General features: G+C 44.1%; 3 protein-coding genes and 1 non-coding gene across 5 annotated transcripts; 3 read left to right on the top strand and 1 right to left on the bottom strand.

The window, feature by feature from the left end:
- Window positions 1-1988: 1988 nt before the first annotated feature.
- Window positions 1989-18924, top strand: cers5 (ceramide synthase 5). 2 transcript variants are annotated; one of them, XM_018747063.2, is made up of 11 exons: window positions 1989-3626; window positions 11362-11467; window positions 11672-11802; window positions 12592-12649; window positions 13611-13661; window positions 13897-13989; window positions 15482-15610; window positions 15809-15915; window positions 16989-17145; window positions 17486-17629; window positions 18347-18924. In XM_018747063.2, the coding sequence occupies exons 1-11, from the start codon at window positions 3454-3456 to the stop codon at window positions 18497-18499; spliced, it is 1302 nt and encodes a 433-aa protein (XP_018602579.1). In that variant the 5' UTR covers window positions 1989-3453; the 3' UTR covers window positions 18500-18924. The 2 variants fall into 2 exon arrangements, with proteins under 2 accessions (XP_018602579.1, XP_018602590.1); XM_018747074.2 differs by lacking the exon at window positions 17486-17629 and having other exon boundaries at window positions 1994-3626.
- Window positions 18925-19008: 84 nt separating this feature from the next.
- On the bottom strand, window positions 19009-19745 carry cox14 (cytochrome c oxidase assembly factor COX14). The gene has a single exon (XM_018747086.2). The coding sequence runs from the start codon at window positions 19735-19737 to the stop codon at window positions 19570-19572; it is 168 nt and encodes a 55-aa protein (XP_018602602.1). The 5' UTR covers window positions 19738-19745; the 3' UTR covers window positions 19009-19569.
- Window positions 19746-21269: 1524 nt separating this feature from the next.
- trnai-aau (transfer RNA isoleucine (anticodon AAU)) lies at window positions 21270-21343 on the top strand. Its single transcript has one exon. It is a non-coding gene; the product is annotated as a tRNA-Ile (tRNA).
- A 197-nt stretch (window positions 21344-21540) lies between these two features.
- bcdin3d (BCDIN3 domain containing) lies at window positions 21541-23608 on the top strand. Its single transcript, XM_018746930.1, has 2 exons — window positions 21541-21865; window positions 22593-23608. The coding sequence occupies exons 1-2, from the start codon at window positions 21647-21649 to the stop codon at window positions 23172-23174; spliced, it is 801 nt and encodes a 266-aa protein (XP_018602446.1). The 5' UTR covers window positions 21541-21646; the 3' UTR covers window positions 23175-23608.
- Window positions 23609-24087: the final 479 nt, after the last annotated feature.

Here is a 24087-nt window from a genome sequence, read left to right as displayed (position 1 = left end):
CAGCAAAAGTAAGCATTTTAGTAATAAAATCGAATCAAATATTTGAACCATTTTGGGCTTATGAAAAGAAAAAGGTACCATAATGTGGAAACTTTTCATTGCTGTGGATGGACCCCAGAGCTGAATGCACTTAATCAGTTAACTTGTTGGCCTGTTATTAAAATCATATGCTTTCCTCTGATGCAAACACACTCCTCAAAAAAATTAAAGGAACACTTTTTAATCAGAGTATAGCATCAAGTCAGTTAAACTCCTGGGATATTGATCTGGTCAGTTAAGTAGCAGAAGGGGTTGTTAATCAGTTTCAGCTGCATTGGTGTTAATGAAATTAACAACAGGTGCACTAGAGGGGCAACAATGAGATGACCCTCAAAACAGGAATGGTTTTACAGGTGGAGGCCACTTACATTTTTTCCCTCCTCATCTTTTCTGACTGTTTTTCACTAGTTTTGCATTTGGCTAGGGTCAGTGTCACTACTAATAGCATGAGGCGATACCTGGATCCTACAGAGGTTGCACAGGCAGTCCAACTCCTCCAGGATGGCACATCAATACGTGCCATTGCCAGAAGGTTTGCTGTGTCTCCCAGCACAGTCTCAAGAGCATGGAGGAGATTCCATGAGACAGGCAGTTACTCTAGGAGAGCCGGACAGGGCCGTAGAAGGTCCTTAACCCATCAGCAGGACCGGTATCTGCTCCTTTGTGAAGGGGGAACAGGATGAGCGCTGCCGGAGCCCTACAAAATGACCTCCAGCAGGCCACTGGCATGAATGTCTCTGACCAAACAATCAGAAACAGACTTAATGAGGGTGACCTGAGGGCCCGACGTCCTCTAGCGGGCCCTGTGCTCACTGCCCGGCACCGTGGAGCTCGATTGGCATTTGCAATGGAACACCAGAATTGCTAGTTCGCCACTGGCGCCCTGTGCTTTTCACAGATGAGAGCAGGTTCACCCTGAGCACATGTGACAGACGCGAAAGGGTCTGGAGAAGCCGTGGAGAACGTTATACTGCCTGTAACATCGTTCAGCATGAGCGGTTTGGTGGTGGGTCAGTGATGGTCTGGGGAGGCATATCCATGGAGGGACACACAGACCTCTACAGGCTAGACAATGGCACCCTGACTGCCATTAGGTATCGGGATGAAATCCTTGGACCCATTGTCAGACCCTACGCTGGTGCAGTGGGTCCTGGGTTCTTCCTGGTACACGACAATGCCCGGCCTTATGTGGCGAGAGTATGCAGGCGGTTCCTGGAAGATGAAGGAATTGATAGCATTGAATGGTCCCCAGTGGCGCAGTGGGTTGGACCGGGTCCTGCTCTCCAGTGGGTCTGGGGTTCGAGTCCCACTTGGGGTGCCTTGCCCGTCCTGGGTGTGTCCCCTCCCCCTCCGGCCTTACGCCCTGTGTTGCCGGGTTGGCTCTGGTTCCCCGTGACCCCATATGGGGCAAGCGGTTCGGAAAGTGTGTGTGTGTGTGTGTGTGTGTGTGTGTGTGTGTGTGTGTGTGTGTGTGTGAATGGTCCCCATGCTCGCCTGACCTAAATCCAATAGAACACCTCTGGGACATTATGTTTCGGTCCATCCAACGCCGCCAGGTTGCACCTCAGACTGTCCAGGAGCTCAGTGATGCCCTGGTCCAGATCTGGGAGGGAATACCCCAGGACACCCTCCGTCGTCTCATTAGGAGCATATGCCCCGACGTCAGGCATGCATACAAGCACGTGGGGGCCATACAAACTACTGAAGACCATTTTGAGTTGCTGCAATGAAATTTCAGCAAAATGGGCTAGCCTGCCGCATCATTTTTTCACTTTGATTTTCGGGGTGTCCTTGAATTCAGCCCTCTGTAGGTTGATAATTTTCATTTCCATCAAACCATGTGGCATCCTTTTGTTCCTAACACATTACCCAGTCCATATCAGTATAGATATCCGGCATGATTTTTTTTCTGCAATGTTTTCAAAGTGTTCCTTTAATTTTTTTGAGCAGTGTATATTAACGGGAACAAATACATCAGCATTTTGCGGATCAAAAGTGAAACATACACTGACTGATAAAAACGTTCACTGCCCACCGTGTGTGAAGTGACAACTGGTGGCCACTAGAGGCGCTCTTGTCAACGGAACCGTTCTCAGCCCTTTTCCTTTGCACTTCTCGTGTTCCAGCTCTTTTGGGTTCTTTACATTTTATTCGAATATTAACTGTGATGTTTTGCAGTGCCGCTTCCCCCATTGGGCCGCCAACAGTATTCTCATTATTGTAATAGTCCTGTCATATTCAGCATTACATTCCAAGTTTATCCATGTAAAGTTTTTTTTGTGTTCTTCATGGGGAAAATATTCCTTTTAGGCACTTTCTTTAAAAATCGAACAAACTTGTTTGTTAAAAGGCCACTGGCGGGGTCTGCACTTGGACTCGATTCTGATCACTGGTCCATAATACTATAGTATATAATACCGTTCAGATGATCCAGATCTCCGCAAACGTTTATTAAAAAAGGACACCAGTGCTGTATGTTGGGCTTGGAATCCCAGTTACTCCAATACCATCGATCTCCTTACTGTAGTAAAACCCTAATAAGGCCTTCGTTGGGCGTGTCAAAACATTTGCAGCAGCGCGATCGTCCTTTATAAGGTAACTGGACTCCTGGCAAATTTCATGTCAGCCTTCGACACTTTTTTTTCTTAATAATTTGTAGAATTTTAAGACTAAACGACACTGCCGGTAAAGTCTTAAATGCCAAACCACTTTCCGTATGAAATTACTATCAAACGTTAGACAAAGTTTAAAGGAGTTCGTTATATACAGGGTATTACAACCGCTCGCGAGCTGCTTACAAGAGCCGGGTCTCGTGCCTTCCCACGGGGGCATTGTGGGAATTGAAGGCTACGCTAATCCTCTCTTCCGCGCGGCGATGTCGTCGGTACATTCATTGTGTGTGTACCGGGTTGGACAGGTTCGCCTAAGGAGGATTAGCGCAGCTCTTGGTCTTTTGCGTTTTGGACCGTGGTCCGCGGTACTGAACTACACGGTGACTCACCCCGCAGTGTAACATGACGACCAGGAAACACTCGACACTGACTAAACTAGCAATAACGCCTCAGTCAGCGGCCCTTGTTCCAACAGTTTTTTCACTTCATGTGTGCGGAGCAAAGGGAGTGCGCTCGGTGTGACGGATACTGAGTCCCAGGGGGCAGGGCGGAGGGCCGGGCCACACCGAGTCCCGCTGCACCCCGCGTTCGGCCGCCTCGCCCGGACCGGGGACCGCGGCGGGGAGGGTTTGTGATGATCGCTGCGGGGGTGGGGCAATCCACTTCCTCAACTCAGCCCAAGAAACACCTCTGCCCATCCGCAGAGCGAAAGAAGTGAAGTGGGCGGCGATTCCGAGTCTTGTCTCTTTGGTTTTTTACCCCTGGTGCTGCCTGCTGCGCTCGCTCTTCCTTTGAGCCCAATATGGCCACTCTGGCAGCCTGGTTCTGGAACGAGCGGTTCTGGCTTCCCCACAATGTGACCTGGGCGGACCTGGCGGACCCGGCGCCGGGAGCGGAGTACCCCAAAGCGGGACACTTGCTGGCTGCCCTACCGCTGGCTTTGTTCATATTCGCTGTACGGATACTGTTCGAGAGGTACGTATCGAGCTGAGTTTTCAGCAGCGCTCGAGTCGAAGAAGGGCGTTAATCCACCCAGATGATAATATTAACTGAGTCTAATCTTAGCTAACCGGCTACCGTTCCGCGTTTTATTTCCCGACATATTATCAAAGTTTTTGACTAGTAGTATTACTAGGTAAGTAATAATCCCCTCCGAAGAGTATAAAAAGTAACTAACCTCCCGTAATAGTATGTGGTATCGAATTTAGAACTTTGCGGCACTTCTCGTGAACTCGCTCGCTCGCGCGTGAGTGAAGTGAAGTGGAGCGGAGCAGAAGTGATGTCAGCGCGTCCCCAGCATCGCGGGCACGGCTAGCGCCTGCAGCTGCTGGAGCGGTTCGCTTAACACGCGCCCGGGGCGCCACCGCCTCGACGCGGAACTCGCGGACCCCGTGACGATGCTTTTATCCGAATGGCATCTTCCGGTCCCTCCTGCTTTTGTAACATCACTGTAAAGTTCGGGACTCAACAGTTTAGACCCGTGTGATGTCGATGATGTGTGAGGCGGCGCGAGGCGTCGTGATTCGCCTCAGGCTCACATTTTCACTTAAAAATCCTTTTCTGTAAACGTCTCATGAAACCCTCTCCACAAAACGACCAATAAACGTTATAAAAGTCATTACGCTTGGCCGTGTATTTGGTGTGTTAGCTAAATCTTAGGATGTGGATGAGTGTAAAAGCCCACTCGTGTCTTGTGGTGATGCGATAATAAGCACACAGTAACCATGAAGTTTTTTTAGCGTTCAGTTTTTTGAGGTGTGTTGTGCCTCATTTAAGCGAACAGAAGCTGACATTTAAACAGTGGAATGGAGGCTTAGGCAAGTGAGTAAGATGGAGGAATCAGATTCTTAGAGACTGATGTGATGAAAACTGAGGCGGGTGTCTGTGGACTGCCTGATTCACCACAAATCTACCTCAGACCTACCAAGCTAACCTGTTAAGTAAAGAGTTCAGTCTGATTTCACCAAGACCCAAGGCTTCACAAAACCACTAATCGGTTTTCGTCCATGTTTTGTAAATCGTTTAAATTCCATTGTTTTCAAGGACGGCTTGGACAATTTGATTTGTTTCACATGGTAGATGACTGCAGGAGAAAAGTTAACGTTTGGTGTAAGACCCAGAAGAAGAAGACGGACAAGGAGGCAGATTTTAAGAACTTGCATTGATAAAATGAACACCTTTGCCTTGACATCAAGTGCTGCTCAGCCAGGATCTGAACTGTGTGTCCTAATATTTCCTCCAGAATTGCTGTAAATTGCTTTTTAAAAAAGCACCATCCATCCATGAAACCATCTCTCTATGATAGGTTAACAAATATCTGAGAATTTTTTTTTTGTATTAAATGTTACACAGTAGAGGTCGTTACTCAACAGGGGATAATCACAGCAGGCGACGGAAACCTGAAATCATTTTCTCTACTTTTTTGAGCTCAACGCTGTTCGTAAGTGCAAGAGGGCTGTAAACACACAACCAGTTGTATGCCAGGATGTTCATTTATAACCAGTCAACCAATGTCTACAATCGCTTGTCCCGAGCGGGGTCGCGGCGAGCCGGAACCCAACCTGGCAACGCAGGGTGCCAGGCCGAAGGGGGAGGGACACACCCTGGACGGGACGCCAGTCCGCCGCAAGGCACCCCAAGCAGGGCTCAAAACCCCAGACCTGCCACGCAGCGGGCACCGGCTGAACCTGCCGCTCCACCGCATCGTCATTTACATTTTGCCAGTATTTGTTTGTAGCATGGGACATGTCTCACCCTTTCTGTTTATGTGCCTGCGTTATGATTGTGATCACACTGTATTTCCTTTAGAACCAAGAGTGGAAACAGTCTTGTGTGAAGCTGTTCTCCCACAGCTGTATTTCCCACAGAGAAGGTATGCCAGCTGCTTTATCTAGGCCTGCCTTATGTCCTTGTAAGAAAGCTGTCATGTCCCTTATTTAGGGCTATTTAATATCGGTGTGTTAATATTTGGAATATCTGAGCGTGCCACGCTACAGAGAAGTGTATACAATATTTAAAATCTTGTGGCTAAAAAATGCATGCACGTGTCTGCTTTTTGTTTTGTACTGTGTTGCTAACTTTTTTATAGTTATAGTTGAAAACTTGTACTTCAGTAGGGGCGGCATGGTGGCGCAGCGAGCTTGGCTGGGTCCCGCTTTGTGGCAGGTCTGGTGTTCAAACCCTGCTTGGGGTGCCTTGTGATGGACTGGTGTCCCATCCGGGGTGTGTCCCCTGCCCCTCCAGCCTTGTGCCCTGTGTTGCCGGGTTAGGCTCTGGTTCACCGTGAACCTACTTCGGGCAAGTGGTTTCAACTTGTGTGTGTGTGCGCGCGCGCGCGCTTCAGTAAGGTTAGTCTTCTAGCAGCCTACTGAGCTCTAACTCTTCACAGATAGTGGTTGCATCCCCTTTGGTTTAGCATGACAGTTTGTTTTTATTAGCTTTTTCTCCATATTTCAGCATTGCATGACCCTTAATGTTGTAGCGTGTGCTTTGCTGTTGACTAGAGAGGAATATCACTCAGCAGCCTTTGTTGTCATTGGAAGAAATGTTTGATCATGGATGGTGGTTTATTGTCTGATGGACCATCCAGATTTAGTTTCACTGTTTGTTTTGGATTAAGGAATCAATGGCTTTAATCTGCGCTATTAACATTTTTAATTAGAGGTTTTCAGAGGTGGTTAAACGACAATAAAATAACTTGATTGTTGGAAACTTGAACCAGAGGATAGAGCAAACATTTTGTAAAATGAGTTTGCTGTAAAATTTGTAATTTTATAGACATGTCTTGTGGACTGAACAGCTTTTTTGTATGCTGCAATAAAGTATATCCTACACACCTGGCTAGCCACCAAATCCCTGTATTAGCTTTCACTGCTTTTCTTTAATAGCCATAATTTCCTATTTGTGTGACATCATTTCCTCACAGATTTCCCAGATTTTCTGATTCACCAGTTTTCACTGCTATCAGCTAAACAAGCACTGTGCTGAAGCCTTTTCATTAGCTATCATTTTATTTATGAAAGAATCACGTTTCACTTTGTTTGGGGGAAAAATGGGGGAAACTGGGGAGATGATTGTAAGGCAAACTTTAGTGTCAAGTTTAGAAAATAGATACAATGAGAGTAGGTTTTACTTTTACCCCTTTCAAAGCTGTGCATCTACCATTCCTGGGATCAATGTCTTAGATTCCTTCCAAGTATTTTTATTTTTTTTTTTTTTTTCTTTTCACATGAGTTACCCCAAAGTACTGGCTGGACAGTGATGATTCCAGGGAAGAGCAATGACACATGAAAAAGGCACTCTTCTTTTTCTTGCTGGTGCAAAAATATGGCCTTGGGTCTTATGGAATGCATTCATCATTTTCAAGTGGTTTCTTTACTAGTCTTGGGTTTGACAGAAGGTGAATCACAATTTTCAGTTAATTTTATTCATTTTATACTTATGTGGCGTTTAAAACCTGTGCTGTATTTACTAGCCAGTAGGTTTCCTACATTGCTGCAAGAGCGTGCTTGTGATTGTGAGCTTTCAAGAATATTGAAGAAAAATTTTGAAGAAGAAATGGTAATATCTTAAGCTTGGTTGTTTGCTTTCTAAGGACAGATGTCAGTTAAGTGACAACTGGTGTGCAGCGAGTGCATTACTAGTTTTTCTTGCTCCAAACCAGTCGATGGGGATGGTTAAGATATACGTAGTATGACTAATGAAGGGCAACATTCCTGTAGGACAGCAAGGATTTACAGAAGATCGTGCTATTTTACTTTCAAACTGCCAGTGTGAGGATCTGCCTCTGTTAATCATATAACTGGCAAAGTTCAAGTGAAATGTGTAACATGTTCCATGTTTCCTACTTTCATAATATGACTCCAGAGTATGAGCAAATCTCCAAAGTAACAGCAAGACTCACAGTCACGCAGTCGATGTTTGAATAGTAACTGTTTATTTAAACAGTTTTACACTTTGTTATTGAACAGGAAAAAAAGTTTACCCACAGAAGCCATGAAATAAATGGGCAGGAAAATCACTCATTTTGGATTTTTCAGTCACAGAACCCAGACATGTAAACTTAATTGTATTGTCTGTTTTGGAAGGTGCATCACGAGGGCTTCAGCGAGCTGCAGAAGTTATCGCGCTCTGGCTGGAAACATGCTGCTGTGGTCAGACTGTCAAGTGTCTTGCTGACAGCTGGCCAGTCATCAGTTCTCAAGGAGCATCATACAGCATCATAATGTCGTCCTCATCGCTCACCCCATACTACCTTGTGCTTCCTACAAATTCACGTCTATGAATTTGTGTTTCTGCACACTTGAGAAAAATAGTATTGAAAATTTTGAACCTGTTTGCGTCACTGCAGGGGTCGTTCATGTATATTACATTGTGCTTTTTTTTTTGTGAGACAGCACTCACTTGGTTTAGCCCATTTGGAGTTGCTTGTTGAATAAATGAAGGCCACCATAAAAATTCTTCATAGCATTTAAGAGCATTAGCTGCAGTTTGAAGGCATTAGTTTCAGCAAATTGGGAGGAGGAGAAAGCTGTGAACTGCCAAGATTTAGGTTTGCATGTAGCAAAAAACTGAGAGCTAGTCAGAAAATTCATTCATTACACTACTGTTTCAGATACTGTTCTCTTCTGTTTCACGTTTTGTTGTTTGGTTCCTTTACCTTGTTGGTTTCTTTTTTGAGAGCAGTGTTGCCACTGTGTTCAATGCAAAGGAGCTGGTTGGATTAAAATTCCTGCAGTGCCATTGTTTGCACGCCTGCCCCAGGCCACTCTTTTACATGAGTTCTAGTTCTTTAGCATTGCAGAAATTGTCATGCCTGAATATCCTGTTTTGAAAGGTTTTCCTTATCCTGCACAGTGAATGTAAATACTGTGGTATATGATTGTGCGGCTGTTATAAAATGTGGTGTAAGGACCTTTCTTTTCCATCTGAAAGCCCAGTAGGCCTACTTTTGTAACTGGATTGCATTGATTTTGGTTGAATGAAAGGAGGTACATGTGCATTTGATATACTGGGGTGGGGATCTTCCCATTTGGTGTTTTGTGTGTGAGGTGATGCTGCTCTCACGTGAAGATTTCCATGAAAACGGACAACGAAGGCAATCGAGTATAAAAATAGCGCAGTTGGCGTGCGCTGTGGGTTAGGCCACAAACCAAGCTGTGTTGTCCAGCCCCCTGGTTTGCGATTCACCGGACCCGTTTAATATTTGATCGGAATTCCCGTACGAGTTATGTTTGAGATTCTCTTATTGTAAGATACGATTCAGTTACGTTGAGAAAGTCAACTCTTCGTGTTATCTGAAAGAAAGGTCTTTGAATACTGACAAGGCACACAATTTGCAGTGCAGTGAAAGACTGTTTCGAAATAGAGCTGTGCTAATTCCACCCATAACCCCACCTCAAAATACAACTGTGGTCTAGTTTAAAAAAAAAAAAAAAAAAAACGACGCTTCCCATCTAGGTTGGCTCGAATTACGCATTCAAATAACCCCACATTAAAGTTTAACCCAAAACATTTTGTGATAAGGACTGATTTTATAGGGTGAGTTGGTGAGCTTGTCAGTCCCACCTGTGCTTCTGTTTGCCTTATAGTTTTATGAATACATTTTAGCAGTCTTTGCACTGCGTAGCATAAACATGTGGGCATGTGCGTCTATGTGGGTATTTATTATTGTCACGTTGATCTTTGGTCGTGTTGCTAGGGGAGCCCTTGCACAAGAGTGACTCCTCTGTGAGGGGATGACTTCTGGGGAGAAAGGTTAACTGGCGACTTGACACATCCCCATGTCAGGTCTCGCACATGCTCTCTGTGGCTCACATGTTTACTCCCCCGGATCGTGCTGTTTTGCACACGCTGTACATAATGAGCTCTCTTCTGTAAAATCTGGGCTGGGTTTTATTTATCTTTTTTTTCTTTTTTTAATTGAATGTTGTCTATATATAGTATATATAAAATTGGTATGTGTATAAGTGCATTTTTACCATGGAAACGAAACTCTCTGTGACATCTACGTACAATTAACTACCCATTTATACAGCTGGGTAAATTTTACTGCATCAATTCAGGGTAATTACCTTGCTGAAGGGTACTACAGCAGGAGGTGGGATTTGAACCTACGACCACCCAAGTCCAAAACTGGTATTTCTAATAAGTAAACTAGCTTCTGCTGCCCCTGCACTTATTGTACACTTATCAGTGACAAGCTCTTAGTGTACTTCCTGCAAACTATTATTTTTATTTTTTTTTTTTAAAGGCAATTTGGTTAATGTCTTCCCAGCTCTTCTGCAGCAGTTCCCAGAGACGGACGCTTCTGTCCAGCTTGTCTCACGAGTGTTACCAAGCTGCACTCATAATTTTCACTTGTACTGAATGTCTCTCTTTCCCCCCAGCGAACTTGATGGGCAGTTTTCATTGAAGAAATCCGGATTACAGGCGCTTCTTTAAGATATGAATCGGCATCTTTTCTTTAACAATGTTCCAGGATGGTGTTGTATCGCTGACCTACATTTACATTTATTCATTTAGCTGATGCTTTTCTCCAAAGTAACTTACAGTGTTAAGCTTCTTGCAGTTATTCACCTGTTTATACAGCTGGGTAATTGGTATACTGGAGTAATTTGGGACTAAGTGCCTTGTTCTGGGGTACTACAGCTGAAGGTGGGAATGGAACCTGCGACCACCTAATAGCTATCATACATTTCTCCTTACCTGCAGAATCATACCTTTTATTCAATATGCCAGAAAGCCTGACGTTGCACTTGCAGGGCATAGAGCATTTAGCACGTTTGTCTTTTGGTGTAGACAGACAGGCAGGGTGTTGGTAAGAATATAACTTTGCATGGACTGTACAATTTACACCATCTTGCTTTAACTGCATCGCCCTGAAATACTATCATATCACTGCTGCTGATGTAAACTGGCACACACTCAGTAGTAATTATATTATTACCACCTCAGTGTCTTGTCATTGTCATTCTGTCTGTGCTGTGGAAGTTTCTGTCACCAAGACAAATTCCTTGTATGTGTGAACATACTTGGCAATAAAGCTCGTTCTGATTCTGATTAAAAACTGAAGTTACTTGACCCAATGTCTATCTTTGCAGGAGAATAGGGGGTTTGTTTTACCATTATGGTCTGTCGTCATTGTGCGATTTGTCCTCTAGTTCTGTCCTGTTCTTCTGTTACAGTTCAACAGAGCATCATGAAAGCTTTTTTTTTTTTTTAGCGTACATATATTTTTGTACTTTTTTTCCCGAGTGCGGAGTGGAGAACACCAAGCAGAGCCGGTTTTAATCCATAGCTGTTGAGATGAGCATGTGTCCCACAGATGTAATCTGAGCAAGGGCCTTGTGTAGGAATAGCAGTTTCATCATTATCTTTGCCTTAGACTCCAATAACGTTAACAAGCTCACAAAAACGACCGAAACGCGCACCTGTCACCAGCTGTTTAGAAGACATATTGACTCTGTATTGACTGCAGAGAGAGTTTGCCCACTTCTCAGTTGTGATGCTGCCTTTTCACCACTCGCAAACCACTGAAGTTAAAAATACTGCATGTGGATCCTTGACTGCACGCACGTTCACGTTTGAAAGAAGAAAGTGCTGTTGCTAAAAGCCATGTGGCTGGTGGTGGCGGGGGTCCATGGTGGCACTGTAATGTTAAAAGGGCCACCACTCGCGTGTTGAATGTGCGCTTTCCCTGTGCGGACAGACTGATCGCGCGGCCGTGCGCCCACATGCTGCGGATCCAGGCCGAGGGGAGCCGGAGAGCCCAGCCGAACGCCGTGCTCGAGAAAGTGTTTACATCCATCACAAAGGTACGCCGGCAGACGGCTGAGCAGAAACCTTCGCCTCTCCTGCGTTGAAGAGATCTGCAGCTGTTCGGTTGTTTCCTGTTTTGTAATTCCCCGTCTTTGTATCGCTGTTCCCCCTCATCGCCCTTTTCCAGCGCCTGTCTATACTTGCACATTCTCCTTCTGTCTCTGTGTATCTGCTTGACTGGCACTTCTCCCACGGTGTAGAGCCCAGATCCCCGACGCTTGGACGGCCTGTCCAAGCAGCTGGACTGGGAAGTGAGGAAGTTGCAGCGCTGGTTCCGGCATCGGCGAAACCAGGACAAGCCCAGCACCCTCACAAAGTTCTGTGAAAGCATGTAGGTGTCAGTAGTTCCCGAGGTTCCATCTTCCTTATTTTGGTTTGACTTTGTGAATGCATGTATGCTTCTCCCCACTTGTGCTGGCCTGTTTGACAGTACAGTTAAGTGCTGTTCGTTGCTGTGGGCTTGCCTTGGATTGCCATTTCTTTTTCACGTTACTTTTTTCTTCTTTTTTTTTTTTTTTTTTTTTTAAAACAACACTTTTACCGGAGAGTAATTCAAAATAAGAATTTCCAGAATTTTAAAAGAGATCAACAGAAAGAGGGCATGGATTTTGAATAGTTTATCAAAGATTTTCAAGTCTGATGTCCACCGGTGTTAGAAGTGTGAAAGCGAAAAGACGTTTTACCATCCTCTGTGAGTAACGGAACAGTCGAAGGTAGGAAAGAGCCGCAGACATGATTCTCTGTAACGCAGCAGCCACCTGGGTCATGGGTGCCTTTTACTTTGTCTTGTTCCTGCTTGACATTTTGCCAGCCTGTATGTCTGGTGTGCATTTGGGGGTGGGGGGGTGCAGCTCCTTCATACCTGGCACGCGTGAAGAGCCACACATCTCATGATTTCCGTTTGTTTGCCTGTGTCTGCTTGTCTGCCTTTGGCCACACTGGCAGTTACGCAGCGAAACTGACAAACGTTTATCAGATGCTTCGTTTGTTTTTAAATTCCACACTGGTATGGATTTTGTGCACTTCAAGTGAAGGGAGATCCGTCAGTCTCCTTTTTTGTGTTTATCGTACTTGTAGTCTGTCCCTAACTCCTGCAACGTTTCTTTTCATTTGCTTTCAGGTGGAGGTTTACATTTTATCTGTTCATATTTACCTATGGGTTTCACTTTCTGTGGCAGGTGAGTGGAATGTTTGTCTGCAGGAAGGATAGGGAAGACACAGTGGGACTATTAGCCATCTGCACAAGACTAGAGACGAAAGCGGGCATGGTGGCGCAGCGGATAGCGCTGCTGTCTTACAGCAGCTGGGTGGTGCGAAACAATGTGTGCTTAATCCCTGCTCGCTCTGTTTGGAGTTTGCATGTCCTCCCCGTGTTTGCATGGGTTTCCTCCCACAGTCCAAAGACAAGTTTGATCCTGCTGCACTTGTAGCCTGAGGGAATTTCCATCCATTAATCCACACAATTTCAGCCATTTGTCTTGAGCAGGGTCACAGTGATCCACAGCCTATCCCAGAAGAACTGGGCACAAGATTGAGTTGTGTATACCCTGGATGGGATGCCAGTCCATTGCATGGTAGCCACATGCAGTCACTCACCCATTCACACAGTGAAGGCAGTTTAGAGTCACCAATGCCCATGAACTGCATGTGTTTGAACTGTGGGAGGAAACCAGAGCACACTTTCCCATGCAGACACGGGGAAAATTGCGCAAACTCCACACAGACTGAGCAGGGATTGAACCAACGTTATCTTGGACCACTCTGGTGCTACGAAGCAGCAGCGCTACTCGCTGTGCCACTTCTGCAATGTGAATGAACTTGTTGTTGTTAAGATTCTAGAAAGGAGAAAGTGTTTCTGCTCATCTGTTCTGATCAGAAGTTGACCCACAGTGGCTTTGCACTTATAATAAAATGAATTCAGGGTCTAACTTTCCGTAGTCTAAAAAAGACATTGGCTGAAGCCAGATAAAAATTGTTAATGAGATGAAACTAAGAGGTGCTTTTCTGCCAGTGCCCAGAGCAGAAACCAGCCCCAGGCAGTAATTACAGAACTTTATATTTCCCATGGAGGAATTAACAGGTGCTTGAGGTTGATTTAGTGCCCAGATTACACGCTCACATTTTCTTCCTGCCCTCCAGTCTCCCTGGATGTGGGACACACGACAGTGCTGGTACAACTACCCTTTTCAGGTGAGGTGTACCTGTGTTTAACACAAAAGAAAGACGGCTGTGTCCATTTTAGAGGCGAGATGAACTGCGCACGATGTCGCAATGCATTCAGCTTGGTGCTGAACCTTGAAATAACAAAAGCTGTGACACAATCAGAATGTAGATGGATATAATCAGTGTGATGACACGTGCCATTTTTGTAAACATTTAGCAGAATTCACTCAAGAACCCTCTTTCCCTCCACTCTCCCCCCCAGCTGCTCTCCCCAGGACTGTACTACTACTACGTGACTGAGCTGGCCTTCTACTGGTCCCTCATGTTCTCCCAGTTCACTGACATCAAGAGAAAGGTGAGATTAGTAGCCACGTTCACATCTCTAGAGAAAACACTGCTTGGGGCTTCACCACATTGCCGCTGTTCAGCTAACCCAACATTCAGATAATTTTCTACATGTTGCCTAACTGACGTCGCAACTGCTTCGTCCTCTTGTGAGCCATTTCTTATGAAAAGGAGGAAGCAGCTTGCTCTGCGGTGAATGGGGAGCTGTCATGTGATACTTGGATGTTGACTAATAGAATAATTAGGATTAGGAGAATGCAAGGCCTGGGTTAGAGGGGCTGGGGCTCTCTCTCTCTCTCTCTCTCTCTCTCTCTCTCTCTCGTTCTTTCTTAGCACATAAACCAAGTCCTCCCTCTTGTAGAGGAAGCTTCATTTTAGGGAATTTAGTGTTGTGAAGCAATGAAGCTGCTAATGCAATTCAGATTGAGTGTTATGTATCACATGACGGACACATTGAAGACCCATTATACACTGCTCACAAACCAAGGTCTCGAAGTTAAATTACTTACGATTTTTGAATTTTATAAATTGACTTTAAATCATCATATAAATTAAAGAGAACATGTGTAGAAATGGCAGCTATTAATATTATACTTTTAAGTTGTAAAAATAGGTGGCGTCATGGCTGAAACAGCCGCGTTTGGCTCCAAAGGTTGCCGGTTCAATCTCCGGCTGTGGTGCCCTTGAGCAAGGTGCCTGCCCTGCTATTGCTCCGCTACCTTTGCCCGGTTGTGTGCCTCGGTGACTAGTTGTAGCCCTGCGATGAACTGGTGACCCATCCAAGGTGTGCCCCTTTAGGCTTGCTCCCAGTGTCTCTGGAATAGGCTCCGGCTCACTGCGACCCCGCTCACGAGAAGCGGTTATCGAAATTGCTTGGTTGGTTGTAAAAATAATATGGCCCAGTTGTTTTATCGTGGACTGGCATCTTGTCAAGTGTATACCAGGCTTCATGGCAATGGAAAATGGTAAATAAGAAAGGTTATTGCCCATATCACATTGAGTATGAGAAATTAAGCATTTGTTCATGGCAGAGAAGAAAAAGAGTGATTAACTTCATTTTTCCAAAGACATTTTCTCTCACTTGCACGGCAACTGGTTGTCCAAGTGAGAGTCACCATGGTCCAGTGCCTATTCTGACAGCACAGGGCAAAAGTCTCTTCAAGATACTTTGGCTGGGACACCAGTCCATCACAGGGCATGAATTTATATTCATCCGTCATTGTTCACTTTCTGTTTAAGAGGAAAACACCCATGTGTCATTGATACTAAATATGGTTGGTTGATTTCTTTTTTTTTTCTCTCCCCCTGTATTTTTGGTGATTTCATGCAGAACTCTTTGTATGCACAACATTTTCTAAAACACATGCATACTTGTATACCACTTCTGTGAACTACCAGCAAGGGTGACCAAAGAGTGCAATGTAACCGTTGAAAGGCGTTGCCCTTGCTTAGAGTAACAATAATCATGTGCTGGCCTAAATGTTTTCCACTTCTCATGGCAGGATTTCCTCCTCATGTTCATCCATCACCTGGCTACGGTTAGCCTGGTCAGCTTCTCATACGTCAACAACATGGTGCGAGTGGGCAGTCTGGTCATGTGTGTGCACGATGTCTCAGACTTCCTACTCGAGGTAAGTGATCATGGGGTAGAAGGTTAGGTTACGCTATCCTGGAAAGGCTGGAGCATCATTTCTTAAGGCAAGCAGTTCTTCTAAATAGTTTGAACTGCTTTAATAAACATCTAATTTTCACATGTAGTAAAGTGTCACTAAAGCTGTATCAGATGAAATACCTATTGGAGCTCATAGCAGCTCTCTGGTGCTTTTCAGGCTGCCAAGCTGGCCAACTATGCCAAGTATCAGCGTGTGTGCGACTCCTTGTTTGTGCTGTTTGGCGTGGTCTTCTTCAGCACACGGCTCATCATTTACCCATTTTGGTAAGAGCAGGTACTTGGGTAAATGGGAGAGAAGGGATGCACATCAATTTTACTTATTTACCATAATTTTTTTTTGGGAAGACCTGTCCCGTTACAGAGAGGGAGAGATCCACCCCCTCTGCCTCCTGGGGTAGCAGTAACCCGAGCAGTCGTACTCAGTGTCTGGGTTTGGTGTGGGAGATGATGCTTTTCCTACCGGCTGAAATCCATCTGAACACGGGGGGTGGGTGTCTGGTCACAGGAGATATCGCACAAGAACACCGTTAACCCGAGCTACAGCACATCCTCCCCGGCTCCTTCATTTATTTATTTACTCTGGGTGGATGCTAATTACTTAAAACAACTAAACGGATGCCGTGATGATAGGTAGCTGTCGAGTGTCGGGATATTTGAAAGTGTTTTACAGTAATGAAGTCAGATGATAAATGTATCCTCCATGTATGTACTGGATTAATTTTACCGTACAGTAGCTAAAGTAATCTCGATGTGCTACTTCATCACAACATAGTTAAAATATGAGGCATTGTGTGCAATGTGGTTTTTGTTAGTCTGCAGTTAGGGTTAGTAAATTGTGCCCCCATTTTCATCAACCACTCCTCCAATTCAGGGGGCCAATCCTGGAAGCATAGGGTGTGAGACGGGGTACACCGCGGAGAGTGCGCCAGTCCATTGCAGGGCAGTCATACACACAAGTCTGGCACCAGACTCCATCTCCAGTTCACCTGGAACACACGTCTTTGGAGTGATGGAAGAAACTGGAACACCCAGAGGAATCCCACACAGACATGGGGAGAACACGCTGGTGTAGTTAACATCCTAGGAAAACACTTATCGTAGCCCTTGAAGCGAACTAATCAATGTAATGATTTTAGATTCTAGATTCTTAACTGAATACCCAAAGCTGTTAATTGAAGCATAAGTTACAGATGTTTTTGGTGATCACTGAAGGTCAATAAGGATGTAAGTGAGGTGAAATGAAGTCTTTCCAAAAAGAGAATGTAATACTGATGTGTGTGTGTGTGTGTGTGTGTGTGTGTGTGTGTGTGTGTGTGTGTGGGGGCTTCTGGCCACAGGGTCCTCAACAGCACCCTTTTTGAGAGCTGGACGATCATCGGGCCTTTCCCGTCCTGGTGGCTCTTCAACGGGTTGCTGCTCGTACTGCAGGTCCTTCACATCATCTGGTCCTACTTCATTGCCCGCATTGCCTTCAAAGCCATGCTACGCGGAAAGGTGCGTATGCTCACGTTCACGAGTGCCATGGCTGCGTGTATCCATCGTTAGTTACAAACCCCATTTTTTAACGATTGATCGGTTTGCATGATACGTTTTTCGTCGGCTACAAAGAAAATGTGTCCAGGTTCCGGTCAGATTGTATTCATCTGATTGATTTTTTTTTTTTTTTTTTTTTTTTTTTGATCCAGGCTGTGATTAAGTCATATTGTCTTACAAAAACAAGAGTAATGTTTTATGCTTAGAATCCAGTCTACTTTGCTTCCTTCGTACTGCTGTTTCTTTTCTTGCTCTAGTGGTGTAACTGTCGCTCTCTCCCTCTCATTCTTTCTCTCTGCAGAGTAGGCTTGTTTCCCTTTTCTCAGGTGGGGCAAGGACTGTCTCCCACCTGAGAGATCTCCTCCTCCCTCCCTTGTTCCTTCTCTTAGCTCACAGTATCTCTGTCTTGTGGAGAGTAGTGTTTACTTCTGGCCTTTGCAGTGCTGTAAGTTTGCGTTCTCTGTCCTCACTATGTCTTTTCAGACACACGTAAATGTGTGCCGAGGTTCCCCTTTCGCTGCACAGTGCTTACTTCTCCATTCATCCCAAATGAAGCAGACAAAGCTGGAGGCCACTGCCTCTGTAGCTCCACCTCGTGGCTCAACTAACTGGGACCAGGGTATAGGATGTGTTTGTGAAGCGCTAGTTGGAGTGTCCTAGCAACACTGCCCCAGAGTCCTATACATTTATAGAAAAGAGTTTCCTACAGAGAACACACAAACAAGTTCCATCTTTTAACAAGTATTCAATTGTCATTTGTAATATTTCAAGAAAAACAAAAAACACTTATCAAAAGTTTCAAGCTTGTCATAAGGGTTTAGGATAGGATTTAAAACTCCTCTATTTTAAGGTTTTAATAAATTTCACACAGCCAGTGAACATTCTTTTGCTAGAAGACAGTGGTCAAAAACACACTTTGTATTTATAAACACGAAGGGTGACAACTACAGATAAAAACAAGCTATTGGAATTGATTAAAATATTTTTGAGTCGAATTCCATAGCAGTATAAATCTTTTACATTGTGTTCCAGGTTGTACAAGACCTTGCGGTATTGAATCATTTTGTACTTCGCTTTGACAAACTAAATGACTTCATTCTCACATGATTCTCTAGCATCGGACAAGTAATACTCACGAAAGACTGCTCCACCTTTGTTCCAGGTATCTAAGGATGACCGCAGTGACATAGAGAGCAGCTCAGAGGAGGAAACTGAATCCTCCAAGGACAGTAACAAGAGTGCCACATCACCCAAGGGTGAGAACGGAACAAACGGTCACTCTGCTACAGGAGCATGGGTACAAGACCACTTCTGAGACAGGCAGGCAACGTAGACACCTTCAAAATGGGTCCCTGGATTGAACATCACGAAGATGTTGGTCCTTGTACTCAATGTCTCTCCTCCTCCTAGACGATCGAAAACCACCCCTCACGCGTAGCAGTTTCAGGACTGAAAGTTTTATGGAGTCTAATGTGGGTGGACAAATAACATGGGTGTGGACACTGGTTAAAACAGCTTTGAAAACCAAAAAGGAAGGACTTTTTCTAAAATGAAACATGAATCAGCTGTTTCCTCACTTCACGTTTTACTGAAGTTGAAGTTTTTTTTCCCAGTTATTTTATTGATAAAATGTACTTGAGTATTTTTCCTTTAATTATTCAGTTTGTTTTTGTTTGTGCTGTTGGTCATGATTTTTTGACACAAACAAGTTTATTAAAATGTTTACTGGTATTGTCTCAATCTGTAGACTTACTGATTTTCTAATGAATCATCCCTTATCCTCTGATGGATGTGTACATCTTCCATCTTCTGCCTCATGGTGCAGTGACCGAACTAGTCTTTGATATCCCGGGAGTCTGCTGGTCTGTGTTCTCCCTCTGCTCCAAACCAAGTTCCTGAATTCAGTCTTTCATTTAAATCATTTCAGCATGTTTTCAAAAGCTATCTTCTAATTACAATACAACTTGCCCTTTCTCATATCCAAAATATTAAAAGGTAGAAAATAAGTGTACTATGTCTATATAAATATATGCATTACAACTTCAGACCCACAATATATAGATGACAGTCTTAAGACGTGGTAAAAATTTAACCACAACAAACCTTTTGGATTACACCATTGTAACATTGACAATTTTATACATACAGGATGTTTGATACGGTTTAATTGCATCCAGTGATTTCAGGGCACGGCTCCTAATCATCCATCACCAGGTGGACATATCCACTTTGATGAAGGGGGAAATAATTACAAAAAGTCTTCCCTTTTTACTTATTTGAAGCCACCGGGTTATTTCAGAAAGTATCAGTGATACTGTAATCAGTTCTTACAAAGAAATATACATTTCCACAACTTCTTATGCGGGTGAAAGCAGCAGGTAAGTTTCAGTCTGATTGGGTTTGTCTCTCCGCCGCAGCCTGCAGCTCCTTTTGGCGCTGCACGTAGCGGTATCCTCGCATGACACACAAGTAACCCCCGTAGAGAGTCAGCAGCATCATCGATCCCGAGAAGACCCGGTATCCCACATCCGCCAGTCTCTTCCCAGACACCATGGTGATGACCCTGCAAAGTCCAAAATCAAAAACAAGGTTAACAATTTGACAGGAAACTTTACTAACAGGATGCTGCACTGCACTTAAAGAGCATATAAAAATCCAGCCCCAACTGGAAGCATAGTGGTTAGTGCTGCAGCCTTTGGACCTAATGATCATTGGTTCAAGTCTCACCTCCAGCTGTAGTACCAATGAGCAAAATACTTAACCTAAATAAAATATGCCAGTAAAAAAAAAAAAAAAAAAAAATTTTTATATATATTATTGAGGACAGCTGGTAGCATAGTGGTTAGAGTTACTGGCCTTAGACCCAAAGTTTGCAGGTTTGATTCCGCCCCCCCATCTTGGAGAAAAACATGAGCTAAAGAAATAACATATCCTATACAATATAACCTAACAATGGTGCAGAGAGAATTTATAAGCGATGAAATTCTTATTTAGCAGACATCCTTAACCTTGTCATCAGCCTAATATTAAAGGGCAACAACAACTTGACAACTCAGTCAGTCATCCAAAGAACACACAACGGAATCTTTACATAAATTATTAAAACAATTCAACTAATTTCTCCAAACTGGTTTAAATGCAAACGCTGTTCTCTTGCAACGTAATAAGAACTGAGTGTAATTTTAGACTAAAATCTGAGTCTGTGACTGGCGCTTCACAGAACGAGAGAGCAACTAACTACTTCCACCACAGGATCTAAACACGATCTGGTCGGTTAACCACAGCTAACGAGTATTCTTTAATAGGAAATACTGACCAGTCATTTATTTTTTTTACTGAAAAATTACCTTTCAGATCAGAAGAAGCGAAGGTTGTCGTTAATAGAACCAATGTCAAAGTAAAAGTTGTCCGGAAATCGAAGAGCCAAGATGGCCTACATAACACGGAAGTAAATAGTACGGAACTACGGGTGGTGTATCGGGACAATCGTTCTTATGAAACGCGCTTGTCGGATGCATTTTCGAATGTCAGTAGTGCTTTGTATAATAATTAATTGATAATTTGTTCAGAAATACAGTATACTGACATTACGCAGAGACAAGCTATATTAATACTAGTCTTTAAAATGTAAGTATGCATCATATTAGCTTTTATTTGTAGTCTCCGTTAAAGCAGAGTAAGCTATTGGAAGAGATGTGTAAAATCGTTTTCTGCCCGCACGTAGGAGATTTTTTCTTCTTACTTACTGCCTGTATATTAGTTTTTTTTTTCCAGTTTTTCAATCTCAACGAAAAGTCAAGTCAAACTAAGTCAGTCGAGTCGCAACAAAAAAAGTCAAGTTTTTGACAGTGTGCGTATTTTATGTACTTCAAATTAAGAACCGAAGTATGCAGCCATCTAGAGACTCTAGATACATGGTTCGGATAATTAGACACACAAGACTGACAACATTTAACTGTTGACAAAGACAGTTATAAATTTAAAAGCCAGAATTTTTGCAGTAGTTGCAATAATAAAAGCAATAATTTTATAGAGCATAGCTGTGGGGACTACAATTTAAACTCATTTGTGTCTTTTCCATGGGAGGCCGGTTAGCTCAGTTGGTTAGAGCGTGGTGCTAATAACGCCAAGGTCGCGGGTTCGATCCCCGTACGGGCCAGATGCTTTTCGCTAATAAATATACATCTGTTAAAAGGTAATTTAAGTTTTTTTCCCCCACTTTAAGTCAGTACTGAAGATGTGTTTTCTATTGTATACCACAGAGCGTCACATTCATCAGCAGTCACTAGTAATGAATTTATTTCGCCGTTGTTACAATGGGAACATCCGCTTCTTTTGCGTGTAGAAGAAACAACTCCAGTCCACAGCTCAACTCCATCCATGTGCGCGCAGAACCGACGACGCTCTCCGACTTCCGTCACGGTTCCCACGCTGCGACTTCCGGTCGCGCGCTCGGACAGCCATGGCGGCTTCTGGCTGCGATGTGGACCTCCTCGAGACGGCGCGAGAGCCCGGCGCCGCGCGCCACGGCAACTTTATCAACTACTACACGTTCAATCCTCCGGAGAACCGGCTGAGGCTGATCCCGCGCACGCTACTGCAGGACGTGGCACCGCCACACGGCGGCGAACATGATGATGGCGAGGTCGTCCTGGTGCTGGACGTCGGCTGTAATTCAGGGGTGAGTAGTCAGTGTTTCCTGTGAGATTTCGGACGCCGAGAGGCCAGTAAACACGTGTTTTCCACCGTGGTACGACCCTGCGGTCCGAATGTGTCTTTTCAGCACTAAAACAAACAAAAAGAGCTCTGTCTGTCAGTCTGACTCTGAGGAGGTCACGTAACAAGTTCTACCGGTGAGTTCTAATTTGGAACTCTTAAATTAAATGGGAAAAACAAATGATGACCCCCTGGCCTGAGCAGCAAAAAAGATTTTTTTTCCCCGAGCGAACATGCAAAACTTCTGCCTCTTAACATGAAGAAAATGTCATCTGTCCAAGTGAGGAATACAGCACTAGGTAAGGAAGCACTTGTCATAATGTCCAGCTACTGATCTTTCCGTAGCCCTCTCTGCCGAGTCATCCGTAAAGCATCATTTGCAGTAAGTGAACGATAAACCAAGTTTTCAAGACTTTGTGGGCGATCCGTGGTGCAAGAGGGGGCACGCTGCCGTGGCGCAGCCGAGATTCACGCAAGAAATCGCCCAAAGGATCGTATTTCGATCATTTATTTTGCTCGACATCGCATGTTTCGAACGGACGTTACTGCTCTTGTCATGTGTTTCTCTTCCCTCTCAGTTGACTGCTTGTTATGGAAATTTTAAGGTACAAATTATATTTTATGTGCTCCTGGCACAGGTGCTCGCAGTATTCCCAGGTGGTACATGAAGGAAAACTTGTCTCGTTGAACAGGACCTCACCGTTGCCTTGTACAAGCACCTGCAGGTGGACCGGTCCAGTGGCTCCGAGACACACGGAAGACTTCACCTCTTGGGCTGTGACCTGGATGAGGACCTGATTCTGCGGGCAGTGCGGTCAAACCCTTTCCCTGAAACAATTTCCTTCATCCCTCTTGACATCACCCAAGACTCCACTTTTAGGACGCAGCTGGAAGGCTACCTCGGTTCTTTCGGCCGCTCGACCTTTGACCTGTGCGTGTGCCTTGCAGTCACCATGTGGGTGCATTTGAACCATGGAGATGCTGCGCTGCTAGAGCTCTTGTCCCGCTTGGCCTCCCTCTGCCACCGCTTACTTCTGGAGGTCCAGCCGTGGAAGTGTTATCGGTCAGCAGCGCGGCGTATGCGCAAGCTGGGCCGCCAGGACTTTGAGCACTTCAGAGAGCTGAAGATCCAGGGGGACATGGCGAAGCATGCCACACAGTATCTTGAGAAGCAGTGTGGTATGAAACTGGTGTGCTGCTTCGGCAGCACAACCTGGGACCGCACATTGCTGCTTTTCTCAAGAGACAAGGGTGAGGGACAAAGGCATCTATGATGGCAGCGTTTTATTTAATTATTACTTTTTAATCTGAATGTGTGTTCTATTCATGGTTATTCTGATGCCAGTATGAATATTCACCAGTAGGAAATGCACCATTAAATGCAATAAAGGAGCAGTGTTGATCTTATCTTCCACTCATTATGGAACCAGTAGCATTTCCCCTCCTACCTGGAGCTGTCTGTGCAGTTCCCTCCAGAATTATTGGCACCCTTGGTAAAGATGATAAAAAGGCTATAAAGAAGTTTTAATTGTTCATTAACCTGATCTCACTCTCGGATCATAAGGGAAATCTAACCTTTCATAGATTTAAAATTATTGAAAGAAAAATATCTTGCATGGAATGTCCATTAGGGATAGTATGGCATTAGGTTTTACTCATTTTATATATAATACATATATATATACACACACACACACACACAAAATTGACCAGCAGTTTTATTTAATCTCAGATGTACTTCACTTGGGAGAAAAGCATCTTCTAAATTAATGAAGTGTTGTTTGAAACCCAGTACAGGAACATACCCAAATTAAATAAAACAAATGACAAATTATCCTCAACACCTTTAATTAAAGCCATTGTTTGAAAATCAGTCTTCTTTAGTAACTGCCTTACTTGGTTTGTGATTTGTTATCTTGTAATATTGTGACTTTTTGCACAGTAAAGTTGAGAGTCTACAGAGCAAAACTAGATTGAATTGTCATGGAGAGTGGAAATGTTAGATGAAAATGGTTTCACCTGGTTTTTATTTATTTTCAATTTGCTGCTGGCTTGTTTTTTTTTTTTTTTTAGGGTAATTTAGTACTAGGGAAGTTCATATCACACATTCACAGTGTGATAATATAGTGAGTGGTGCTGGATATTGACATGTCTCTTGGATCCATTGTCTGTGCTCAGGTGCAGTGA

The sequence above is a fragment of the Scleropages formosus genome, chromosome 22 (genome assembly GCF_900964775.1).
Source record: "Scleropages formosus chromosome 22, fSclFor1.1, whole genome shotgun sequence".
NCBI classification, from domain to species: domain Eukaryota; kingdom Metazoa; phylum Chordata; class Actinopteri; order Osteoglossiformes; family Osteoglossidae; genus Scleropages; species Scleropages formosus.
Note: the sequence above shows the minus strand (reverse complement) of the source record. Positions and strands in the feature narration are given on the sequence as shown.